This window comes from Lycorma delicatula, chromosome 2 (assembly GCF_047948215.1).
Source record: "Lycorma delicatula isolate Av1 chromosome 2, ASM4794821v1, whole genome shotgun sequence".
Taxonomy (NCBI): domain Eukaryota; kingdom Metazoa; phylum Arthropoda; class Insecta; order Hemiptera; family Fulgoridae; genus Lycorma; species Lycorma delicatula.
The window spans coordinates 183,896,679-183,922,941 of NC_134456.1; the positions used below are offsets into that span (position 1 = coordinate 183,896,679).

At 29.1% G+C, this 26,263-nt stretch overlaps 1 protein-coding gene across 1 annotated transcript in view; it reads left to right on the plus strand.

Annotated features, from left to right (window-relative positions):
- Positions 1–26,263, plus strand: part of LOC142319491 (T-box transcription factor TBX20-like) — a 187,550-nt gene that overhangs the window by 112,970 nt on the left and 48,317 nt on the right. The window contains exons 3-4 of the mRNA XM_075356824.1: positions 9,385–9,664; positions 20,602–20,766. Coding sequence (XP_075212939.1) covers positions 9,385–9,664; positions 20,602–20,766 — 445 coding nt within the window. The remainder of the gene's footprint in view (positions 1–9,384; positions 9,665–20,601; positions 20,767–26,263) is intronic.

Sequence of the window (26,263 nt, forward strand, 5' to 3'; positions counted from 1 at the left end):
ATTTATGGTGTAGTATTTTATTACGTTTCTAATATAGTTTGTTGGGGGTCTATGTTTTCAATTAACTTACTAGCGTACACGATGTGCATGGAATGTTACTTTTGTTTTCTGTCAACTGAACTGTTTGGAATATAAAATACCATAGTTATTTTAGCCATATTTTAGTTGATACTGCGTGAAATAAGTTAGGGTTATGTTTTCTATATTCTAGAATTACGGGTAAGTATATCGAAAAATTAATAAGTAATTATAACTGGATTTAATATATTAAAGTAAAAAAACTGAATATACAACTATATTATTTATTTATAATAATAAAACAAATTGATAACTAAGGGTAACGAACAAGATATTATTTTAAATACAAGTAGTGAAATCTAAGCCTGTTTCTATAAACGTTGAATATTTTCTGCTTACTTTATTAGTTTTTTTCTTATACGACAAAAACATGATCTTCCATCACATCTTTATTTTTTTATTTATTATGTTCTACATAAATTTAACTTGGAATCTGTCAATTTTAAGGTATTAATCTTTATATTAAGTATATATTTTATTACAGAAATATACAGGCTTATTCTCTCTAATCTTGAAAAAAATTTAAATCCTTTAGTTTGAATTCAGTTACACAAAGGTAACGAAGATGTAAATAACACCAAGCAAAATAAATATAGGCTAATTAAAATAGTTAATCGTTAGGTTAGATAAAATAACTAAACTTTTTAAAAAGGTCAGCTCTTGTGTTGAAAGTCGGTAAGGTATTTGGTGTTGAAAAAATTCGTCCGCTCAAATAGTTCGTTTCAATCCATTGTGTAAGGGAGGTGCGATGACATACATCCATTCCGTCTTGGCAATGAACCTAGTCCAGCCAACGGCATGCCTTGTGTGTCTTGTTTTGTACGGTCATCACCTCCAAATTTTATTTTTACAACTGTTCAAATTATGTTGAAATTTGTATAGGTATATACAAATGACTAGATGACTATTTGTGTAATTCTTGTCTCCGAACGATTAGTTACGGTCGCTCTTATTACTTAAACAATTTCAAAAGATACTTTTCCACAAGAATACATGACAATTTTATAAATGTGATTAATAATGCTAGTATTAATTAATACTAGCATTATCAATTTGAAATTCATTCTGAAAAAAAGTGATATAATGTAAGAAAAAACCTTTATATTTTGTCATGAGCATTATTATTATTATTTTTTTGAGATGACGGGCATCGACTGTTTTGGTCATTCTGTCCTGTCATAATGGAAATTTGTAGCGTATGAAAAATGCCATAACTGACTGGGATTCGAACCTAGGTCCTGCAGATGAAAGGCTAAGACGCTATCACTTCGTCACGGAGATCGATGGAGTGTAGAGTATTATTATTGGAAGTGCCTATTTTGTGTGCCTATTATGTGTACTGTTATAAAAAACTTACGTTCTAACAAAAATAAACTTAGAAATCCTTTATTGTTAAATGTATGTATATAGAAACTGTGGCCGGAATTATCCTTAAAGAAACATTAACGAACTTTATTCCCATTTCTGCGATAACTTTTTCAATGTCTTTATTTGCGCATATGGGGAAAAGTAAGCTCATTTTACTACGGTTATTCATAAGACCCTTCTTATGGAGAAATTTCAGTTAATCATATCTCTTCCTAAGTTTGATCAGAAGTTGAATTTCATAAAACAAAAGAGAAATATCTCAGAAGTCTAATGTACTTAGGAGGAAGCGTAAGATATTTTTAATAGATATTCACAGTTAGATATGTAATCACTGTTTTTTTAAGATTTAGAAGAGGAGAAGAAACTTTTAGATATTGATACAAGCTGAGAAAGTTTACTGTAAAGACGAGATTAGCAATGAGGAAAGGGGACAAATGACTGATCTAGTTATATCCCTCTATTTCAAAGTGTAATAATTGTTTTCTTTAATATGGCCGTGCCATGGGCTCACATTACGTTACATGAACGTATTGATTGACTTATTGGAAACTCAACGATGAGGCCAGCACATTACTGGAAAATTATTTTCGTATTGAATAACTAATAAATTCCCTATAACTAATAAATCATATTCCCTTGATTAACACCATCTCTCACCGGGGACAGTAGCAAGCGGGAATATATGATTGGTACAACATAAACCAAGCTCTTGTTTTAGGATTTTATAAGTGAATCAGGATTTAACGGGTTTATGGTTCTTTAGATTGTAGCAATGTGTTTCGTACTTCTTGAACTTATACATATATCAATTAAACGTTTTAATAGAATCTTTTGATATTTTACACCGGGATGATTAGTTAATGTGTTTTTCAGCATTTAACGCAACAGTGACCTTTATATCTAGTAAAATTCTACTTATCTTAACACCGTTTAGAAAGTTCTAATGGTGGGGGTTTCCATAAAATGCTTCAATCTAACTAAGGTAATGTTTTATACTTAAATGCTGTTTTACTTTAAACACTACTTTTAATATCTTATTTTTCTCTATCTTTGTAGTTTCGTAAATAATTATTGTGTTATATTGTTCTTGTTTTATTTTTAACTTTAATGCTGAAAACCTAAACTTGGAAAATATATATATTTATTTGCTGTATTTAAAGTCAACAAATAGGGTAAATCGGAAGATATTAAAAACGTTATTTATATTATTCTTACAGTAACATTAAGTTTGGAAATATTTTTAAAAACTATTGTTTGAAGTATTTTTATAAAGATTACTGTGAAGAAATGTTAATGCTACGTCCAACATATTTTGTTTTATTTTAATAAAATAAGATATAATACTGAATATACATATAAAACTATATTGTATAACATATTAGATGCAGTCTACTTTATTCTATCAGTGGGATGATCTTACAAGTTTTACGGCATTATTTACTTACAGCTGGTGAAAGAATTGGCAGAGAGATATAAAGACAGAAATAAGGAACGTTGTAAAGTTGTGTGGGGAATGTTTACGTTATGCATGAGCCTAGGAGGCGTGGGCACATCAAGTTTTCACCAGGTCGTGTGTGCTGGCTCTTTGCCGGCGGCGGCGGCATCCCGGCGCTTTGAAGCGAGGCGTCGCAAGTAATTGTGCGTCGCCCCTAATTACGTTGTAAGCAGACGAATGTGCTTTGAAATGATGGCATTCCCAATTACTAGACCACACTCGCTGGTTTCTAATAGCCCTTGCTGATCTTAACTCAACCATCAAGGGTTGTTGGCGGTCTTAACTTATATCTATCTTAGTAACACAAATAGCGGAACAATTGGAAGAAAAACCGACAACACACACACACACACACACACACACACACACACACACACACACACACACACACACACACAATCACTACACACAACTAAACATTAAAAGAATCATTTGGTCATTCATTAATTCACTATTAATACATTTCTATAATCATTCTTAATCAACTAAAATCCGTTACATATAAAAGCATGACCGAACTAAATTTGTTTTGAATTAAAAAAAATAAAATAGATAAATGTATCTTTCAGAAGCATTTTTTAATAGTATAAATTAATAGAATAAAAAGTAAAGGAAAGGTTTTCAGGCTTCTTCCTGATTAATCTATTCGAAATTATTCATTAATTATTTGACTGCATTATATAGCAAATTATACCAATATTTATTGATATACATTAAATTAGTTACGTTTACACTAAATAAATTTACCGTTTAAACAAACACAGTTGTTTTCTGAATAAAAATGATCTGTAACGTTTTTAAGCAATATATAAATGCTTAAGAATTTAAAGCACAGTAAGTAGTAGTTTTAAATATATTATTAAAGAATCGTAGGGTTAATTCTCCATTTTACATATTAAAAAAAATAAAAAAAGAATATTTTAATTTTCCAAAGCTCCTTATTCCCTTAATTAAACTTTTCCTAAAGACATTAAATTTGTTTGCTTAAAACAACAGTTCCTAATTTAAACGACGCTTAATTTCAAGTTGCTGATAATACTATTTGGTAAATAGAAAAAATTTAATTATGTCAGAAAAATATAAGTTGTAATTGTATTAACGCCAACACTTTATGTGAGATGATTAAAAGTAAAGGTAAATAAAATAAAACCGTGAGATGAACTTTTTACGAAAGCAAGTTTTCTTAGTTATAACATAATAATTAATATTTTTTTATTCAATCACAAAAATTTCCATAGAATTAGAAAAATATCAGGAAAATTTTACGAGAAGAACTATAATCGCATAGATTTTTTTTAAGTTACAAAAAAAGAAACTAACATAAAACCAAAAAAAAATTCAGTCTAGTCTAATGAATAAACACCTGTAACCAACATATATACGTCTTTCTTTGTAATTTATTGTAGTTAATCAAAGGTGCTTAAATTTTATGTTGCCATTTGCAACGTAGCTGGTAGATAATGCATCCTCTTCTTATACCTTTATAAAATAAAAATAAAATAAACTTGGAATACCTTTCCCAATCTAAACTTTGTTTTACATCATTTAAACTTTATATAAACTGACTTTGAGTCTCAAAACAAGCTTGCAGACTACAATAATCTACGAGTTTGTAAATAAGTTTTTTAAAAATTATGATAGAACATATCAAAGCTTTATAATAATTATTATTAGTATATTATAAATCTACAGGCCTCCATGATGAAATTTTCACACAGAAAATTTCGTTTCGAATTCTGATTAGGTGCGGCATTTTATACGTTCGTTAAAGTTTATGAACATTTGTCAATTATGAGTAATATTCCTTCTAGTAAGTTTATAATAACGAAGGACATCCAGCTGTAGAAATGTTAAATTCCCCTCATTTAATTCCAGAAAATCTCGAAAAATTTTTATTGTATTTTTTATTTATTAATATAAGAATATTACTTTGTTTACTTTATTATATCATTATTTTTTACAGCAAGTTTATTTCTCATAAATATTTTGTTATGACAAATAAAACATTCAGAAAATGTGTTTGTGATAGATAAAAAAAGTGAAGAACGGTTGGAAACCGCTGGTTTAGAAAATTATATAATATTTAAAGGTCCAACGATATGCGTTTTTACATTAAAATAATATTATAAATCGATTAATTTTTCCCTACTTACATAGAAATACTTAAATTACGTTTACAAAACAAGTCTGGGTATTTGGGTATTCGTGTGAATATTTTAGAATTCAAAAAATCTTAAAGAACGTTTTATAATTTTATTTTAATTAGATCTTTCTTAATATGCATAAGTTTAGTTTTGTAGACGATAAATTAAAATTTTCTAGAGATATGCTCTAAAACCAGGGCTATTTTCCTTTTTAGGCTAATAAAGATATTCGAAGATCAATTTATATATACGCTTTATGATTTAAAACCCATTTAAGATCGATTACATGTTTATGTAGATAAGATGATATTTTGTTGAAGTTATATATTTTTTTTTTTTTTATATAAAAATTTCACAACTAAAAACGATTTTGGATGTACTCTTTTATGAGGTCAAAAAAATATGACGTCATACAAGAAAAAAAGATCAGTCGATAATATTTAATCATATTTTATTTTTACTATACCAGTTCGGTGAAATTGTTTCAATTAAAACAAAGGTTAAATGTTTACCTTCAAATAGCACGAACGTTGAATATTATTTTGAAGAAAATGTCTGCACACCGTTTAAATATGCACGTTAACTTTCACTACTTATATACCAAAGAAAATTGGATTATTAATTATAGGACAATATATAACCGGAATAATAGAAAACATCAGCGTCTTTTTAGAATATTATTCTCGTACTTTTTATTTATATAAATAGATATTTCTTGTTAAAAAAAAAATCAATAAAATTTATAACTGAAATAAATACGGATATGAACTGTATTATAAAATCTAACAGTAAGGAACAAGAACGGGGACGGTACAAGAGTAGGGGCGTTAATCTTTGTAAAGCGTTTAATTTAAAATTAATGTCAACAAATTTCGAAAAATTACCCAAGAAACAAAAACATGGAAATCACCAAATCCAATTCTGGGTGAATTCCAGTTGGACCATGGTTTCAAAAAGAAATCAAATGGAAATAATTAATGTGGAAGTATAAAAGAGCGCAATCATTGAAACGAACCATTATTTAACTAAAATGAAATTTCTTCCGCAAAATAAACCAAAATACAACTCTAAAGAAAATTGTAAAATTTGATACAGAAATGTTAAACCCTTGTAATATTTTCCAAAACAGACTTCGAAGGCAAACACAAAAGTTGGAAAACATTTAAGTAAGATAAAATTTCCGCGGCGAAGAAAACCATCACGTTTAAAAGAAAGAAGAAATATATTTGATGAAGCCAAGAATTCTAGGAAAAATTACACCAAAGGATTAAGAAATGGAAAAATAATACCTAGTATTCCACTAATAAGTAAGAAGATTATGAAGAATTTAGATTAATCACAAAACAAACTTACAAAATAATTAAAAATGGTATAAGAAAGTACAGATTCAACTATTAAATCAAACAGAAAAAATGTTCAAAAACACAATATCAGGGATTTTTATAAAACTTTCAGAACGAATCTATAGAAATACATTTCTTCAAGTTTATGTTTCCAGAAACAAAATGGGAAATTGACTCTAAATAATAGGGAAAAATATGAGGTTCTAGCAGAGTACTTAGAAATACTTTTAAATTGCGAGGAGCCATAAGTAATATCAGAATACATTAATAAAAAAAAAGTATCCTGATTCCAAGCCATCAAATGTAAAATACTTAAACAGTAATAAAAAAAAAAATAATAATAAGGCCTGTGGAGAAGACTCAGTAGTTGCTGAAATATAGAAAAATGCGGAAGATCAGGTGATGCAGAATTTAAAAAATCTGTTGGACAGCATATGGAAAACGGAAAAGATACTCTAGGACTGGAAAGTGGCGTTGATTCATCCGTTGCAGAAGAAGAGCAGTAAAGTGGATGAACAACAGAGGGATCTCCCTCTTGCTGGTAACGTATAAGGTACTTTCAGTAGCTATCTTGAAGAGACTAGAAGAACAAGTAGTTCATCAAATTGTAGAGTACCAAGCGGATTTAGGAAGTTCCTGCGTAAAGGAAATTCTAAATTTAAAATTAATAATTCAAGATAGGAAAATAAGAAGTAAGCCATTAGTAATAGTCTTTGTAGACGTAAAAAAGGCTTACGAACCTATTGATGAAAAAAAGCTATAGAAGAATTTGGAACGGATAAGAAAACTACGGAACTAATTAAAAAAACTTTTCCTAATACAAAATCGAGAAATAACATTTTTAGGAAAGATATCTAAACCTTTTTACACCAAGACAGGCCTCAAGAGATTGTACCCAAAATTTGGTAGCATAAATAAGATTGAGACTGCGTCTCGTTTTATTCAAGATTATACCACTCTCCTCGAATCGTTGCTTAGATGTTGAAAAATAAAAATAAACGAAACAAAATAACAGCACTTCACGTTCACTCTTCGTAAGGAACACTGTCCTCTTGTTTCTATCCTCAATGTTCCTATTCCGAGATTTAAGGACAGTAAATATTTGGGTTTTCATCTTGACCGACGACTTACTTGGGCGAAACTTATCAAACCTAATCGGAAACAGTTGGATCTCAAGTTTAAAAGCATGTACTGGCTGATAGGACTTAGATCTCGGCTTTCAGTAGAAAGTAAATTATTGATTTATAAATCAGTTTTGAAGCCTGTTTGGACTTACGGACTTGAATTGTGGAGTATAGCGTGCAACTTCAGTATTGACATATTTGAACGGTACAAAACATTGAGAAAAATGATAAACATACCCTGATACATAAGCAAGAGCCTCATATATAACGATCTTAAGTTGAAAACCGTTCGGCAGGAAATCTCTCTGGTCAGCGTAAGGTATCAAAATCGTCTGGATCGGCACCCGAATTATTTAGCCGTCAATTTATTGGATAACACGATCGGTGATTTTTCAAAATTGCTAACGAACAATATTCTTATCGTTTAAATTAGGTGACTTGTGGTCTGGTTGTACGGAGTGCTCTTGTGTTTCATTTTTTTCATTTCGTTGTTATCGTTAAGTCACCAGTCACTGGGTCTGTGACTACTTAATGTTGGTTCAAATATAGATCTTATTTACTTATTGTTCAATTATCTTGCTAAGCAGATTGTAAAGTTGTTGTGTCGTTATAATAGAAAAAAAAGACGAAGGAGTAATAATAAATCTGATTTGTGAGATTTAACCTTTTTGTTATCTACATGGCAATAGACATAAATGTTTTTAACAGATTTTAGAGGATGCTAATTAACAATTCAATCAGTATAAATTATTATATTTATGCGTCCAATTACATTATTGGAGATAAACTTTGGTGGAAGGTTGTGTTGGAATCTTTACTGATTATTCTAGGGCTAATTATTAAAACATTTTTACGTTTTCTAACTTTGACTATTTTAATTTTTAAACTTGTCTTATTATTATCTTTTCTTGAATGTTTTTTTCTATCTAAACGATGCGTTCGTTATTAAGTATTTTCAAACATCACGAAAATAGGGAGTTAAATAAAAAAATAATTTACAATATTTTTGTAAGCCGAAAATATTAGTGAAATTATTATTAATTACGTTCATGCGATTTATTGTAGAATACTGGCGCATGCGGTCAATTATTACTATTTTTTAATAATTTTATACAGTTTAAAAAAAAAATTTTATAAATCTTTTTCGTTAATAAGAAAATGAGTAAAAGAATAAAAAAGAAAATAATTAAAGTCAAAAGGTGATAATAATTTTTAAATTATCTATATGAGAAACGTTTAATTTAAAGCGCTGTATAAATGTCAGAAAAATTCATTTACAATACATTTTGTCAGTTCTTTTTAAACCATATACAGTCATTATTTAGAATCTGTGGATGCAGTAGCAAAATTCTATTCAAAATATTTCTCACCAGACCAACAAATTATATCATGGGCACCTTTTCTCACTTGTACATTTCGTATTTCAAACATGCAAACAACTAAACTAAAGGAAACTTATTTTTGTAAAAAATAAATACCATAATAATTTTCTAATAATTTTCACAATTATTTTAATAAATCCAAATGTATGTATTTCTACGTTACATAAAATCTTCTATAATTATATTTGGCCAATACAGTTATATTTGTTTGTATTAGCTAAATTTTATGGATCTGTATGCTTACTTGTTAATAATTAGAAAGTAAAAATTCTTAATTGCATCACAACTTAAGATACTAGTAAATAATTAAGCTGACAGATGTTTTATAAATCCGTATAATAATCCTGATAATAAAATAATAGTAAGGAATAAACGATTGATATTTGTAACAAATCTTGAATCATCAGTAATTAACAACTTTGTTTTTCTTTTTTTTATTTTCTGTTGCAGGCGGATGTTTCCTACATTGAGGGTATCATTTAACGGTCCAGGTTTAAGACCAGAACAAAGGTACGCAGTCGTAATGGATATAGTTCCAGTAGATAATAAAAGGTACAGATACGCTTACCACAGATCGTCGTGGTTGGTTGCGGGAAAAGCCGATCCCCCAGCACCATGTCGTTTGTATACGCATCCAGATTCACCGTTCACAGGGGAACAACTTAGAAAACAAGTTGTCTCTTTTGAAAAAGTAAAACTTACAAACAGTGAAACGGACAATAATGGACATGTAAGTTAATTAAAAATATTTTAGAAGTAGTTGTATTTGCGTTTATTATTTTTAAGTTTTAAATATTTCTGTATCACTTAATTGTGTACAAAAAATAAATTTTAATCTTTGTACATACATCATCAAGCACGCAATTCTTTCTCTATATTTTTAGGTTTCATAAAAATCCGATAAATTCTTGTTACTGTATAAGTGAAAATTTTTAGAAAGGTTTTTTTTTTTGTTGTGAAAAACTAAGTTGATTTATTATATGAAGCAACTCATTTTGATAAAATTGTTCAGAAACGTTTCATTACAACTACAAGAGCAATTACAGAGCAACTACAAGGGTTGTGCAAGAAAATTTCTGCATCTCAAGAAATCATTTTTTATACCAGTAAATAAATTTATCGTATACATATATATTTATTTGCCCTACAGTCCTAAAAACTCTTGATTCTAACTAACAGTAACTGTTTACGATAATAATAAAACGATTAAGGCCAAAAACAAATTAAATTCGGGCCTAATAATCTTTGCTAAAATTAAAAAAATGTCCCACATCACTTTCTTATATTAATCAAAAAGACGATTCCATTACAGTTTATCGTAATCTCTTGTAAAATTCTCTTTTAAGCCACTAAATTTATTATCTACTTGTTTCAAAGAATAATATATAAATAATGAAAGTTCAACTTCGTAAAACTTTTAAATATATTCTAGCGCTTTCGGACCTTCATCCATCTTCAGGTATATTCATATAGTATAAAAATTTTATAACTAATCACTTAAAATGTTGTAAAACAGAACAAAATGAAATAAAATAAAATAAACCAAAATTTTATATATACAATTGATATATTAACAATTGATTGTCATTGTATTGAAAGTATAGTAAGTTGTACGTTAAAGTAAAAATATGTCCTGTCAGACATACAATTGTTATTTTGAAAATGATAATTGAGATTTTTTTACTGACAGGACATGTTTTTACTTTAACGTACAACTTACTATACTTTTAATACAATGATAATCAATTGTTATGTAAATATAAAATATTGGTTTATTTTATTTTGTTCTGTTTTATAATATTTTAAGTGAATAATTGTAAAATTTTTATACTCAATTATATGGATATTCCTGAAGATGGACGAAAGTCCGAAAGCGCTAGAATATATTTAATCATTTTATAACTGCTGGTAAGCTGACCTTTCGTTATTTATATATTATATATAAAATACCAACGGTGCCTTGTAACGAAAATTCAAAGAATAAGTTCAAAGAGTAAGTAATATTATTCCAATAAGTATCCAGCATTAATAAAAGCCTGAAAATAATGTGGTAACGTATTTTTTTAACTTACGTATTTTGTATTTAAAATGTGTTTTATATTTTAAAGGAAAAATATTATAATAAAGCATAAAATAAAAGAGAATATAAATATGAAGGAATGTTATTTTATAGCAGAATTGGCGGATCGAAAGGGGTACAAATATTTCAGTACGTATGTAATACACACGGTTGCAGTGTAGAGTAAGTATAGAGAATATAGGTCTGCAAAACTCCCAGTCAACAGAAGAGCTAGAAAACAGCTATTTCTCTTTTCCTACCCCCGCTCACTTCTTTACCGGTCCCTCTTTTTCTTTCGTTCTCGTACCCGTACACCCCTTTATACAACCCTCTTTATCTTTATTCTCTATGAGGTTTCGCTGTAGACTACTGTATTTACTCCCTCGTGCATATGGAACGGCATGTTATGTGTGTTCCCCCACGGTCATGTTCATATTTAAGATATGGAATATCCCAATCGTCCGTGTAGTAGAATGTTACACACAAAACATAAAATTTTACTGTTTATCCATATGTACGACTTGTAGATGTATCAAATGTAAGATGAAAGAGGAGATCTGAAACCGTTCCATTTCGGGCATAAAATACAGAAGTACTTCGGTCAATAGTACTACCCGATACCGATGAAGCGACTGCTGTTTCCTGCCTTCGACCTTACTGCATTCAGCTCTTAACTTCACATTATTATAATACATATGTTTATCTATAAATAACATCCACGGATATACCGGAATATATATAATGTAGTCCGTATCCAGGAAGGAGAAGAAGAAGTAGAAAAAAACCACCATTACTCTACATCTTTTTTTTCAGTTAACGTTATTTTTATGTAACAGCATTCAATTTTATTGAAAATAAACATAACATTTATAGTTATAAGTAATGAATCTAACTTAATATCATTCAGAATAAAGACTTTCCTTCCTTTCTTTAATTTAAGATATTATAAATTGATCGTTATTAATACTATAACTATTGATTTTATCCGTTAAAAAGTCACCAAGCAAAAATAAATTAAAAAACCGCCAAAAACTTCTTTTTTAATGAAAGTAAATAAATAAAGTAAACCGATAAAGAATATTTAAAATTAAAAAAGTCCTACTTACAGAAATAGCCTTCATTATCACATATATTTATTAAATGTCACATCAACAATTGAAAAAGATTTATAATTTTTATTATTAGAGAAGAGAAAGAAGAAAATTAAAATTTCTGATTGGTGAAATTCACTAGCCCGGAAGTCGGTTTAGATATTACACCAACATTAAATTGCAATTTTAAACCTTTTTTTATTGGTATGTAACTTAAAAAAAACAAAAAAAAAAACAAGTAATTATCCTGTTCATAAAAATTCAAACTTTTTGTGTATCCGAATATCGTAATTGAAATCATCTTTATAGGTTTGATTCATAACAAGTGGTCTTACGCGTTACTTTTAATACCATTTTTGAACTTGTTTTCTTATACATATAAATATATAAGAAATTATATTTAACTAACATTAAACTTTTATAATCAGTAAATAAATTAAAAATAATTTAAATATTTAAATATTTAGAATAAATATTTTAATTTAAAAACTTAAAAGTTTTCGAAACTGAATATTCGTTTTTAACATCCTTTATTTTATTATCATTTTAACATTACATACCAGGTAAAATTTTAGCAATAGTTTTAATATAAACGTAATCGAAAAGAGTTAAGGGTTACAGAGACGTTAATAAGTATTCATACACAAACATACCACAGAAAACTCTGACTTCCTTACCTATCATTTAAAGTAAACAACAGATAAATAAAATAATAAAAGCAATGTTAAAGAAGTCATTGAGTAATCACAAACAACAACAGGTAATTCCTTTAAATTTATTATATTTATTACATTAAAAAAATCTGATGTGGACACCACATAACTTCCTTGTACGCCTATTAAATTACATATACATATTTCTTGCTGCACTTCATTTAAACTTATTTCATTTGAAGGTGAGATACGATCCTCCAATTGTTTAATAAATTGAACAGTTACACAATTCCTGAAACTAGAGAACGTGTACACAAATTAAGATCAGAAGAATTATATCAAACCAAAGACCGATTAAATGACTGGCAACAAAAAACAAATAAACGAAATAATGATCAACTCCGACTTAGGGAAAATATTGTCCGACAATATAAGAGGAATAATGAATTAAAAGATAAAAATTTTTTGCAACTTATTAAGATCGGTCATGCATATGTTGTTCTTGTGATGGTTTATTTTTCAGTCACTCTGTACTTAACTTTAATGTAGATAAATTAAACAAAAACTCCTGAATAATTAAATAAAATTAAGCAGAAATTTAACTAGAAAATTAAAAAATAGTACGATTCTAAATTATAATTTTCAATTAATATTAAATAAACAGATGTTTCCACCAAATATATTATATACACATATGTAATAATGCCTATTAAATTACATATACACATTTTTAAAAATACATAAATATTTTATTTCACTAATACTACTGATTTTTTTTTCATATTTTTTATTATTATTATTGAATTATTAGTTATTGTAAATTATTTTTTACAATCACGGGTTAATAATTATTAATAAATCAATATATTTAAATTTAAAAAAAGTTAAAAAATAAATTAAAAAAATAAATAAATTAGAACGTTTTTAAAGCAGAAAAAATTCATGATACTTTTCAATTATTCTTAGAATAAAGTAAATTAAAAAAAAATCTATGTTTTACTTTTGGTGCTGAATTAGACAAATTAACAAACAATCATTAACTTTTCATTTACTCCGATTTCAGAAACGTGAAACTTATAAAAGAATAATTTTATTATTATTATTGTTATCTTTATTATTAATAGATTCTTTTACTTACTACGTATTTAAAAGCAGTTTTTTTTTTAATCTATTTTATTTAAACAATTTTTTTAATATAAATAATACTTTAAAGATGTCCACTCATACAATAAATCTCGTTTGGAAAAAGCACAATGATGCGTCCTGATAAATGTAAGAAAATAGATGCACAGAAACGGCATGAAGCGATTGTTATACAGCATAAACTACGTGAAGCATAAATAATCTCTGATAAGCTAAAATGTTTATTAATTTTACTGCAGTTCTCCTTATATTTTTTGAAAATACTGTGAATACCTGAATGATATAGGCTGTATATCAATATTGCTATAACAATCCTAAACGGAGTTATTTTTTCATTTTTCCTAATGTGTACGTTGCAATCAGTTCAACTAGTGAACAATAAGTAACCCCCCCCCCCCCAGCGGCTCAATGAGATGAGAATGATATGTATGACACGTAATTGAAGTGCAGTCTTTAACAGGTTCAGGCCGATCATTCCTGAGACGTTTGATTTATTGAATCCTACCATCAAAGTACATCGGTATTTACTGTCTAGTATTCATTCTTTTCTTTTCATTAAAATTAATTTAAAATAGTTTTAAAAATATTGAACGTTAAGATAAAGACAAAAATAATTTTATTTCCTTTAAATTGAGTAATTAAGAATAAAAGTAATAAAATACCCTAACACTTAACGTAATTATACTTGAGTATTTATTTAAATTAGATGTCAGTTTTTAAATAAAGCAAACATATTTTATTACAATAAGAATTTTTAACTAAATAAAACGTTTAGTTTAACGTTAATTTTTATCTTTAAAGTAGGCCTGTAAATATCCAATTAAAACAAACATTAACATATTATAAGTTGAAGTAATATTTTAATATTAATTTATTTTCTTTACACAAGTAATAGGTACCAGTTAAATGCAAACAACTATGTTAAAGCTTACTTTTTATTGATAAAAGAACTTTTTAAATAACTAAACATAAAATTATGTAATAAATTAAAACAAATTTAACGATAAATGTCATCATTTAAACAAAAATGTATAAACGTAGATGTCAAAAAATTACACATTTCCGTTTCGAACCTATTTTTACCTCTTTTTCCATAACATTTTGTATTTTAATAGGAGAACTTAAGATAATAAACTACAATTATTTACTATTTCTCTCTCATTAATAATGTAAATGAAATGTATAAAAAATTTTAACCTTCTTTTTATAGCTATTATAATCTATCCTATCGTATAGAAAATTACGCTATTTATATGCAGTTTTCCTTTTTTATTTATTATACTTATTCTTGACAGTGTTATCCTTTTTTAGTTATACATTATGTAATTAGTTTTTTTTTTATTATATAAATAATTTTTTTTTATCATTCGTCATTTAACTAGTTTAATATAATTTTGATTATTATACTTTCTTGTTCTATGCTAATTCTTTAACCGCATTTCTTCTATATACGTAATTTTTATAATAATCAATTTCTTTTAGGCCTTTAGTTTTTTACATACAATAACATTCGATAATCTTTAGTCTCATAAAAATGATAAAATACTGACACTCATTATAATTATCATTTCAAATTCCGCTTCAGTAATTAGGTTTATTAAAGAAGAATACACAACTAATTGATTTTTCATCAATATCTATTGTTGTTTTATTAAAATTACCGGTGGATTAATGACTGGTTTATTGCAAAAGACACGAATCGTGAAAACTGCACATAAATTCACAGTGCTAGAAATAATGTAATCATTCTAGTATGTGATTAACTAAGAATAGTAATACAGAAGAGTTTTGTCAAAGCTTTATTTTTTATTAAATTTCTTTATTTGTTAATATTTTGCCGTAAATTTATTTTCGAACATTTTACTGCAAGAAATTAATAAACATCTCATTTATATACTGTGTGTATGAGATTTAATCAAAAAGTAACGAGAATTTTTAATTTTCTCTGCAAGTATTTATTCAATCGTCAACGTTTATCCAGCCCTTTCAAAGTAGTCCCCCAGTGATATTGTGAATGCATTATATCGTACGGTTTAATATAGAAAATTCATGATTAGTTGCTTAAAGAAAAGTAAAGATAATTTAAAAATAATATTTTGTTTTGTTTTTTATTTACGAGTACATTACAGCAGAAAAAAGTATAAGCCGATAAATTACATGTACTGTTTGTCTATAAATTGCGGGCGCTGTTTTTTTTCGACTGAGTTGATCTTTCTGTATATCAGTAAGTGCAAAAAACTATGTTAAAGCTTACTTTTCATTGATGAAAGAACTTTTTAAATAAATAAACATAAAAGCATGTAATAAATTAAAACAAACTACATGTAATTACAAAGTACATGAAATTTATCTGCTTATACTTTTTTCTGCTGGAATGTACTCGTAAATAAAAAACAAAACAAAATGTTATTTTAAAATTATTTTTACTTTTATTAAAGTATTTACTTATTTTAATTATGTATTTTCTCTATTAAACCGTCAATATAATGCATTCATAATGCCTCGGTTACAACTCTAATTTAAAGATGAATTCCGTCATTAAGACATTCATGAACTTTCTCATATCATCTCTTCAAACTAATTTAATGTGTTATTAAAGGTGATGCACTTGAAGAAACTAAAAATTGTAAGTTCTAAAAGCAAAAATTATTAAGCAGTGAACTATCTGCAAGTATTGCACACATATACATATATATATATATATATATATATTTGAACTGACTGCTAAAAACCTAAATTTGCTCATGGATTTCTGAAGTTTCAACAAGTATAATAATTTATTCATTTACATATTTGTACTTTAGGGAAACATCCCAACCCCATAGGGGAAGACACTCGCCTTGTGACGCTTCCGGTCGACACCCCCCCCCCACGGTTCCTAGCCTTTTTTATGGCCTTTAGGGAAACAGTACAATTTACTTAAATATCTAAAATTGTAAATACATCTTAATATGTTTTTTCATTGTTTATTTACAGTCGAAATAACCATATAAGCCATTAGCGACTTAAATAAAACTAAGTGTTCATAAATAATTAGACAATAAACACCAACCATTGGATAAAAAATATCGAAACAGGAACAAGATCGCTAGACTATTTTCACTGCGCAGATAGTACTGGTAAGGGATCTCAAGTAAGCAAAACAACTAAATTAAGTTCTTCATCCCACAATCACAGAGAAACTGCAACAATCTTTTGATATATTTCTTCGATTGAGTAAAGCAATCCTATCTGAATCCAGGTTTAATTATTGATCAATAGTCCCGAACATTGTAAAGTGTAGGAGTAAGTGTGGTTTACAAACCATTTTACATTTCACGCGTCCACACAGTTCTACTGAGGAAAGCCAAATAAGTGGGCGTGGGTCAGCTTTGTATGCCCATTCCTCAGCCGTGTTAGGATGATTTGATCTCTTCTGCTGCTTGGGATAAAAGGTTTCTCGAAGACGTTCTCTCGGATGCTATGTAAGGCCTTGGGTGGATTCAGTAGCCAGAACTAATCCATTGAATACGTAGTTTGACACGGATTTCCTTCGGAAAATCGCTCTCAAGCGTTAATTCTAATCGGTTGTCATTTGTTACCGCTCTCTTGGCAGCCTCATCAGCGCGTTAGGTCCTAAGGATGCCGCAGTGGCTCAGAGCTCATACGAATACCAGTCACTGTCTTGTTTATTCTTGAGACGGTGTCATAGATAATTTGAATGACGGGTTCAGATCGTCTACGGTTCAAGTTTTCAAGTAAACTCCTAAAATCTATTATTATCAGCAAGCTGTCGTCCCTATGGGCCTCAATAACTTTTAAGGCCGAGTAAATTGCGTAGGCCTCGCAAAAGAAGATAGAAGAATAGGCACCAAACTTTTATATTATATTGTTTTAGGGAGTATTATTGAATAGCTAACCTTTCGGACGAGACAACTTCCGTGAATAGATGTGTGTGTAATCGTTGTACTCTTTAACCAGTTATCTCGCTAAATTGGTCCGTAGCAGCTCGGTAATGTGGTCCCGTTTGCGTCTGCCAGCGGGTACACATTCAATCTTTAGAGATACGTGCAGCCAAGGAGCGCCGCATTATATTTCCTTTCCGAGAATTCTCGGAGCAGACAGCCTTAGTTCCTGGAGATAGCGAAGCTGTCTGAAGACGAAAGTCTGGGGGGGGGGGGTTAAGGACTTCTTTCCTTCATATTGTTGAGTACGAGCTGGCCTGCTGGTCGCCTGCCTAGAGCAGTAGGATAAACGGGAACTGCTGACCGCGTATTTGATAACCTGGTAATTCTTCCTATAAAGTAATGGGAGTTCATATAGGGCCAGTGGTAAATGTCCCTGTAGATATTCGAATGCAAGTAGTTTAGTAAGCCCTTAATGTTTTATCTTGCAGAGTTGTACTTAACAGACCCGTATTACAGCTTCGACAACACAATTCTACTGTTTGTGTTAAGGATAATGCATTTTTCAGCACCCCAGTTGCAGGATAATATGAGTTTAAGGACGTTAATTTTCCTTAGATATTCAGCTTAGTGTACTTACTTTGACTAAACAATGTCATGTACTCAACATGTACTCAAAGCAGAATTCAGGGCTATTCTTAATCCTCAGAAAACTGTTTGAGTCGCTCGAATTCAGCGAAAAACCTTCCGCCCAGTATGTTCGCTATTTTTTAAGGGTCGTGTATTGCACGGCAGCCATTCTCAACCAGATGTGTACATAGGTGGTCTTAAAGTTAGTTGCCTTTGATTTTAACAAGTTGTTTTAATCATCTGGAAATACCAAAAAAAAAAAAAAATGCACAGCGTTCGCTACGATAATTCGTTCGTAATGACAATCCTTCGAACTTGAGGATTGTGCAATGTTAACTACAGACTATATTGTAATGGTTGAAAAATTAAGTATATTTATTTTAGTATGGGGAATGTGTTACATTAAATAATTTTAATAAATTAAGTATTAAGTATTTTAAAAAATTATAAAAAAAATTCAAAATTTATGAATTCCACTGGTGAAGTAAAAATAATATATTTTTTTCGTATAAATTAAAATCTTATGCTTCTCTTACATCTACCCGTATTTCACAAAATAGAAAATAAATTTAAAAAAATTATGAAAGAAAATAGATTTACTTTTAACAAAAAATGAAATTTACTTCCAAAAGAAATCATGTAATTGAATACTGTTCCAATTGAAATGAATCGTACTGCTCTTACGGCTCCAGAATAATTCAAATTGAAATTTTACATTGCCATTGATTTAAAAATTTTTAAAAGTTAAGATTTAACTATGAAACTAAAAAATATAAATTTTTAAAAATTGATTCTAAAATTTTTTTCTGAAATTTGATGGTACGAGTGTTTTTTAAATCTCGTGCTTTATACGTTAAAATATATCTTTTTCTGAAATTTGATGGTACGAGTGTTTTTTAAATCTCGTGCTTTATACGTTAAAATATATCTTAACTTTTTAAAATTTAATATTTTAACTGGTAAAGGATTGTATACTTAAAAAGGAATAGAATTTTTATCCGAAAAAATAATACCTTTTTTAAAATAAAAATTACTATTATTTTAAGAAATATAGTAAATGTATTCTCTGATTGCTAAGTTTATTGCGTTTTATTTTAATCTAATAATTTAATTGTTTTATTGATTTATGTAGTTTAATGGAAATTCCATTTATTTTGTCAAAAAAGAAATAAATAATATTTCGTCCTATAAATAAATAGTGATGGGGTTACGTAATTTCGTGTAACGTTAAAAATTTCAAGTAATCGGTTAGGATTTTAATGTGTTGAAACTATTATATATAATAAATAAATAATATATATATATATATATATATATATATATATAGTAATATCTCCGTCGCGGCTTCGCCCGCGCTATGTTTTTACTTGTATTTCCCGTCGCAGTTTGTTTTTTTAAATTTTATGTTTTTTAGTCAAGTATCCGAGGCAGGTGCAGCCAGTCGCGTCACACATACAATAACAGCAATAATATCAGTGGCTGGGTGCTTAAGCCGCCACACCGTACACCGTCGCCTCTTTAAAAAATCGAAATAAAAAAAAAAAACAGAAATAATGTTTAGGTATTTATTTCGTTTAATGTAGTCGAAAATATAAAAAAAATTGCAAACATTGTTCTTTATTTAATAATACCTTTCTTCATCCCTTTCGAAGTCGAATTGTAAAAACGTCTAGAAATTTATTTTTAGATATTAACATGAAGATTACTCAAACCAGAAATCAAGTTGATCTTTATCTGTTTCCGAGAAATTCAAAAAGCTGTTTATTTCATTGTTAGTCAATTTCAACCTTTAAATTCGATATCTCAAAAAAATCCTTTCTTAATGATCACTTATACCATAAGAAGAATGTGTATACAAATTTCCATCAATTTATCTAAGTAGTTTTTACTAGACATTGCTAATGAATCACTTATGACATGTTGTTTCATATAAAAATTAAACAGGTTTTGTGCGTGTGTGAATTTTATTTATTGATAAATTTCCTTTACGATACTGTTTTTGTTTAACACCATTTTAAAAACTAAAGGTAATAAATTGGAAGAATATTTGCGATTCTTTTATTTCATCATTGATTTCTTTTGAAAAAAATCAAATTTGATACATAATTACTGGTTTTCCCCGTTTATTTTTGCATAATCTAATTTAGAAAGACATTTGGTTCTACTGCAATTATTTTAATATAAACATTTTTTTTATTTTGTTACAGCTGGTATTAAATTCTATGCACAAATATCAACCAAGGATACACCTAGTGAAAAGGCCGGAGCATTCTATTACATCTCCGATCACTGACTTAGAGTCGGAAGAATTTAAAACGTATATTTACCCTGAATCTATATTTACGGCAGTTACTGCGTACCAAAATCAGTTGGTAAGTGTTAACATTTTTGTTTATTACGTTAGAGATAAGTTTCTTTTAGCAATACATATATATTTTTATTCTTATGGATTTATTTTCACTGTATTTATTTGAATAGTTTAACTACATCATCATGGATTTTTTAATTATCTTTCCTATTATTGCTTTTTCATCATAAGTTGATTTTAATGAAGTATATAAAGTCTACATAAATAAAAATGGATATAAATAAATTGGATTTAGTCCTGATTCAAACGTAAATTATTAAATATAATTTTAAAAATTAGCAGGAGGGATTTTTGAATTTAATATTTATGAAAATTTAAGTTATTTAAAATAATAATTGCTCAAAATATATATATATTTTTATTACATATTTATTCATTCTCTAAAGCTTTTATTTTATCGACTTTTTTTGTATTGTTTTTTGAATATTAATAATTTCCAGGTATTTTGTTTTAATAATTTTCGGAAATTAAATGTTAATTTATTATTTAAAATACTTCGCATTTTTAATTAGCGTAAAACAAGACTAATTTACGAATTTATAAATGCATTATAAGTTCCTAAATTTTTTTTGGGTAATTTACTTTTTTTACAATCAGCTCGCTAAAAGGAAAGTGACCATAGTAAAACTGTTTGGCTAAGAGTAACGTGTCAGGAACATCCAAAGATAGCCCACCGCAAATTCAGTATTAGTAATATGCATTATCTCTCATGAAAAACAATGTAATTAGCATAAACAAAGATAACAGATATTAAAAATAAACAATAACAAACAATAAAATCTGATAAAGGATTATAATACTAATTAAGTTACAAGATATTAAAGTCAACCAAGCAGTCACAAATATTTAAGTCAGATAGTAAAGACAGGGAAAAGTATCATGAATTCTAAAAATTTAAACTACATATTTAATATAATAGCAAGATAATCAAGGGTCACGCACTTCAATGATCATCCAAGCTTTCAAAGATCAGTGACGTCCAGTAAGTGTATTCTCCTTAATCGTCTACTTCTTCACCATTGTGAAGTAAATTCAGCGCCAGATAATTCACGTGCTTGTTCAACTTTGATATGTATCCCATACGGTTCTCCGTATCTCCTAATGAACAATGGCACCCCAAGGTTCATACAGCACATCGTTGGTAGCAAACCATGAAACCCGTGATACCATCCTGACAACCTTGTTTTGAAACAATTGGGTGATTTAACGTTACAAGTAGTCCTCATACTTGTGCACCATATCACCATACTGATTTCAGGAAAACCTTATACAGCAACAACCTCTTAGTCAAGGACAAATGAGACCGTCTACCAAGGAGCCAGTACGTCCGTGAAAGTTTAGCATTAAGCTGCCTCTTCTTCTCTCTGACGTGATCCTTCCAGGTCAGTCGGTGATTTAGATATAGTCCTAGGTACCGTACTGTGTCCGCATCAGGGTTGTCCAGTTGAATCGGAGGGAAATTATTCCATCTCATGGTGGGTCACGCGACTCGAGTCACGCGACTCGATTTGACAGGATTGACTTTCACTTAACACCTATACAACCATTTGTTGGTAAGATCGAGTGCAGCTTGCAGTTTTCTCAAGTCAAGGTCGGGTTCACCATCTGCCGCGATAACAAAGAAATCCCGAGGTAACAAAGAAATTCAGGTGGTTTGGAACTTTGGTTACATCCTTGGGCCAGTAGGTCGATTCCAAGCCAGAGAAAGTGTTGAGCCGTAACCTTGTAACACACTTCTTTAGTAGTCTACCATGGGTAGTTATTAGTAAAGAGCATCATTAGACGTGCTTTGCATTCCAGTTACCTGTGAAATGAAGCTGTGACCTAAGGAACGGAAATACTCAGAGAACTTTCTGTCAACACGTGACGAGGAGAGCAGTAGATCGCAGAGAACCTAAGTGGTCGAAGACAATCTGTCATCAACTGAAGTAGCTTGGATATGGCTAGTCTCAAATGGCGGTAGAAAAATGTGCTAGATTCTAATTGATGGTTGGTCAAGTGTACGGAATAGCCGCGAGTACTGAAATAATTGCCGTCGATGTGATGCGTCTCATAATAATTATAATATCGAGCTGCTCAGTCAAGACAAACTTCTACTTTCCTGCTCAAAATGCCATTTATGTTCCACGCTGCAATCCGCAGACTCCTCGCCATCAGAAGATTCTTCTAATCACCATCTTTAGCACGTATGAGGTTACCAGTTTGCTATACTAAAAACTCGATGTTCGTTGTCAACTTATCAAGCTTATTTAGGGTTGACGAATTCTGAAATTTGTCACTGATCACAGCTTCAGCGAGCGATCGAGGGCGTCATTGCCTACGGTATCATTAGCTGGGTAGCCAAGTGTGCGATTATTCACGTTCCGAGTTTATCAGTGCCTCTGTCGGGGGGAATTGTTATTATCCATCTCGGGGGGGGGGGGCTCCCCCGAGATGGATAAACTTTGCAACCCTTGTAATTCACAGGGTGATCTGAGTAGCACAATGCACACATTGCGGAAGTATTCCTGTCCTCTTTCAAGCAGTCGACGGTCCTGTGCCCGCCCGCACATTTAACATAGGAGTAAGGTCTCATGCAGTTATTTTTGCTGTGCCCATTTTGTTGGCACCGCACGAATTGGACAATTCCAGATGAAACCCTGATTACAACTGTCTCCAATAGTGCATACAGTTTTATTATATCCGTGATAATATATAAAACTACGGGAGATGGCTTCGCATCCTCTCTCTATTGAGCTGGCTCAGCGGTCTCATCCATGGGGAGATGTTCATGCTGTTTGGAAAGTGGCAATCCGTTCTCAGAAGACTGAAAAACAGCATGTGACGCCTTAAGCCTACGCAACGTCGGCAGAGTTTGCCATGCTATGCTGTGCGGTTGGGAGTTCATCACTTCGCATTCTCCTTCGCTACCCAGATGTCACCAACATCATCGTAGTTATTACAAGAAACTAGCTCATACTTCAACTTCTTTTTATTAAAACTTTTTTAATTTCAAAGGCTTAAGAATCCGGTTTTAAAAAAACCGAAAAGTTCTCTAATTTTTATCTCGATAAATAATTTTTTTAATTCGATAACCTTAGTTTTAACTTCAGATACGTTTAGTTAGAAAAATGAGTCATAAATGTATCAGATTTTTTTGAGGAACCAATTGAAGCAAACGTACGACAGGTTACTGCTCAAAATTTCACTATTTCGATAAAAATTCATTGTAAACAAGTTAAACCAAACCACAACATCGACATATTTCTTACAATTACATTACATTTTTTTTAAATCACTACTTTTAAATCTTTTTACGAGGAAAACTGGCTAAAGCGTAACAAGGTATTAAAATACTTTTAAATTTTTACAGGTATATCTCTTTAGTTAGACATACACATGATCGCACAGCGGCAAAGAATACAGGATGTAATAGCGTATATCGTACTATTTCAATAGGTGTATCCTTCATAGGGATAATGATGGTTTTTAAATTATGATATGACAAATTGATATTTTGCTACATTTTTTTATAGTTATTTATAAAATAAGAGTTTAGACGTAAAATTATTTATACAGTTTTTACAGCAATCTATTTTCTTATTCAAAATCGATTTTTTTAAATTAATGCTTAAAAGAATAAAAAAAAAGTAGTTATTTTTGTTTCCTAAACTGTAAATCAATTTTGTTCATATTGTAAATCAATTTTAGGCCAGACTTTTATTCTAAAAACCACTGATCGGGTGGCTTTTAGTTATATATGCATTTCATATAAATTAATAAAAAAATAATTTTGATTTTTTTTCCACGGTTTCCATTAGGCAAATATGTGGTGAACTACGTGAACAGTATTTATTACTTGAAAAATTGTAAGATATCATTAAAAAGAAACAAGGCGGTAAAAATAATATCATGAATCTTGTCATAATAAACAATTACTTAATTGTAGGTCATATAATAAGACTAACTGGAAGTAGTCTAAAATAAAAACAAAACGATCGATGAGAAAAAATTTAAGTCGGAGTATAGTCTTAAAAAAAGTTACTGAAACATTTACGTACCTATTTTACTATTTATAAATTTGATTTATTTATAGAAAATTTTCCGAATGAAAGGAGATATATTTGAGAGTTTGGTTTAGGTGTTATGTTAACATATATAGATACAATATAACCGGGCTACATAGGAAGGCGATGAAACGTGCTGTACGTAGCCGTCGACAGGTGGTACATTTCGTCACGGTGAACCGAGCGCCCTCTGTCACTGTTCATCAACTGGCCAAACTAAATATTGACAGACAAAACCAAACTGAACCGAACTGTTTGTAATGTTTGCTTTAAAAATATACTTAAATATTTTTAAACAAACAATGCCAAATTTTTCTGTTTATTTTAACAAATAATAATTTTCTATTGTCTTTAATTTATGTCGGTTATATTTTTAAACAGGTGATTGTTAGTTATATTTTTATGTAATGAAAGATGAAAATAGATTTGGGCTTATATTAAGTAATGTTTTTTAACGATGAGTCAAAATAATGATTATATAACAATAACTTAAACAATTAATAACTTAAACAATTTTATGATTTTTCTTTCATCCATTTCGGGTCTTAATTTCTAAAACTATGATTTTATATGAATCTAATAAAATAAATGTGCATTATTCAGGTACTCTAAAATTAATAAACTACAGATAAAAATAATATCTAGAAAATGAATGGATGGTAATAACTATTATTTCAAATCTATAGGTTGTTGATCATTATTTCGTTATTGAAACAATGTTTCAGCATCGTGATCTTCTTTCTAGTTTAAATTTAATAACATGCTTGTTTTTCATTTCATAGATTGGATTAGAAACAACAATTGATTTTATACTTTCTCGTATAAATATAAAATGTTAAAATTAGATAGTAGGAAGAATACTATTTCGATTTATATCGATTTTTTTCATTTTTACTTCGAAAAAATCGAATTTTAAATGCATCGATCAGGACGCCGAACTGCATACAGCATTCGTTACGTTAAAGATTTATATTGATTATTATTCAGTTCTTTATATTGTATCCATTTTTAAAGCTCTTGTCAAAATCAATTAGAAAAAAATAAAGATAAAATGAATTTGGGGTTGAAAAAGTGGACTATGAATTGCTATTTTAATTGGATTTATATTAAAATAAAAAATTAAAATATATTAATAAATTTTTAGCTGAAATAAATAGGACAGATCTTCTTTACTCTTTTTTTAGGAAGTATATTCAAGAATAACGATTTTTCATTTATCAGTTTTAGAATGAAATATTAATGTTTTAAATTAAATCCCAGTTATTAATTATTTATGGGGTTTTACTATTTATTTTTAGTCGTTGTTACATTTTAATCTAACAATTACAAAGTAGCTACCTGAATATATAAACAAATAAATAAATATATAAATGAAACCTACGCTAATCCTTAAAATATAAGATGTTAAAATTTTTTTCTTCAAGTTATTTATGTTCTACGCCAATTTTCCCAGTC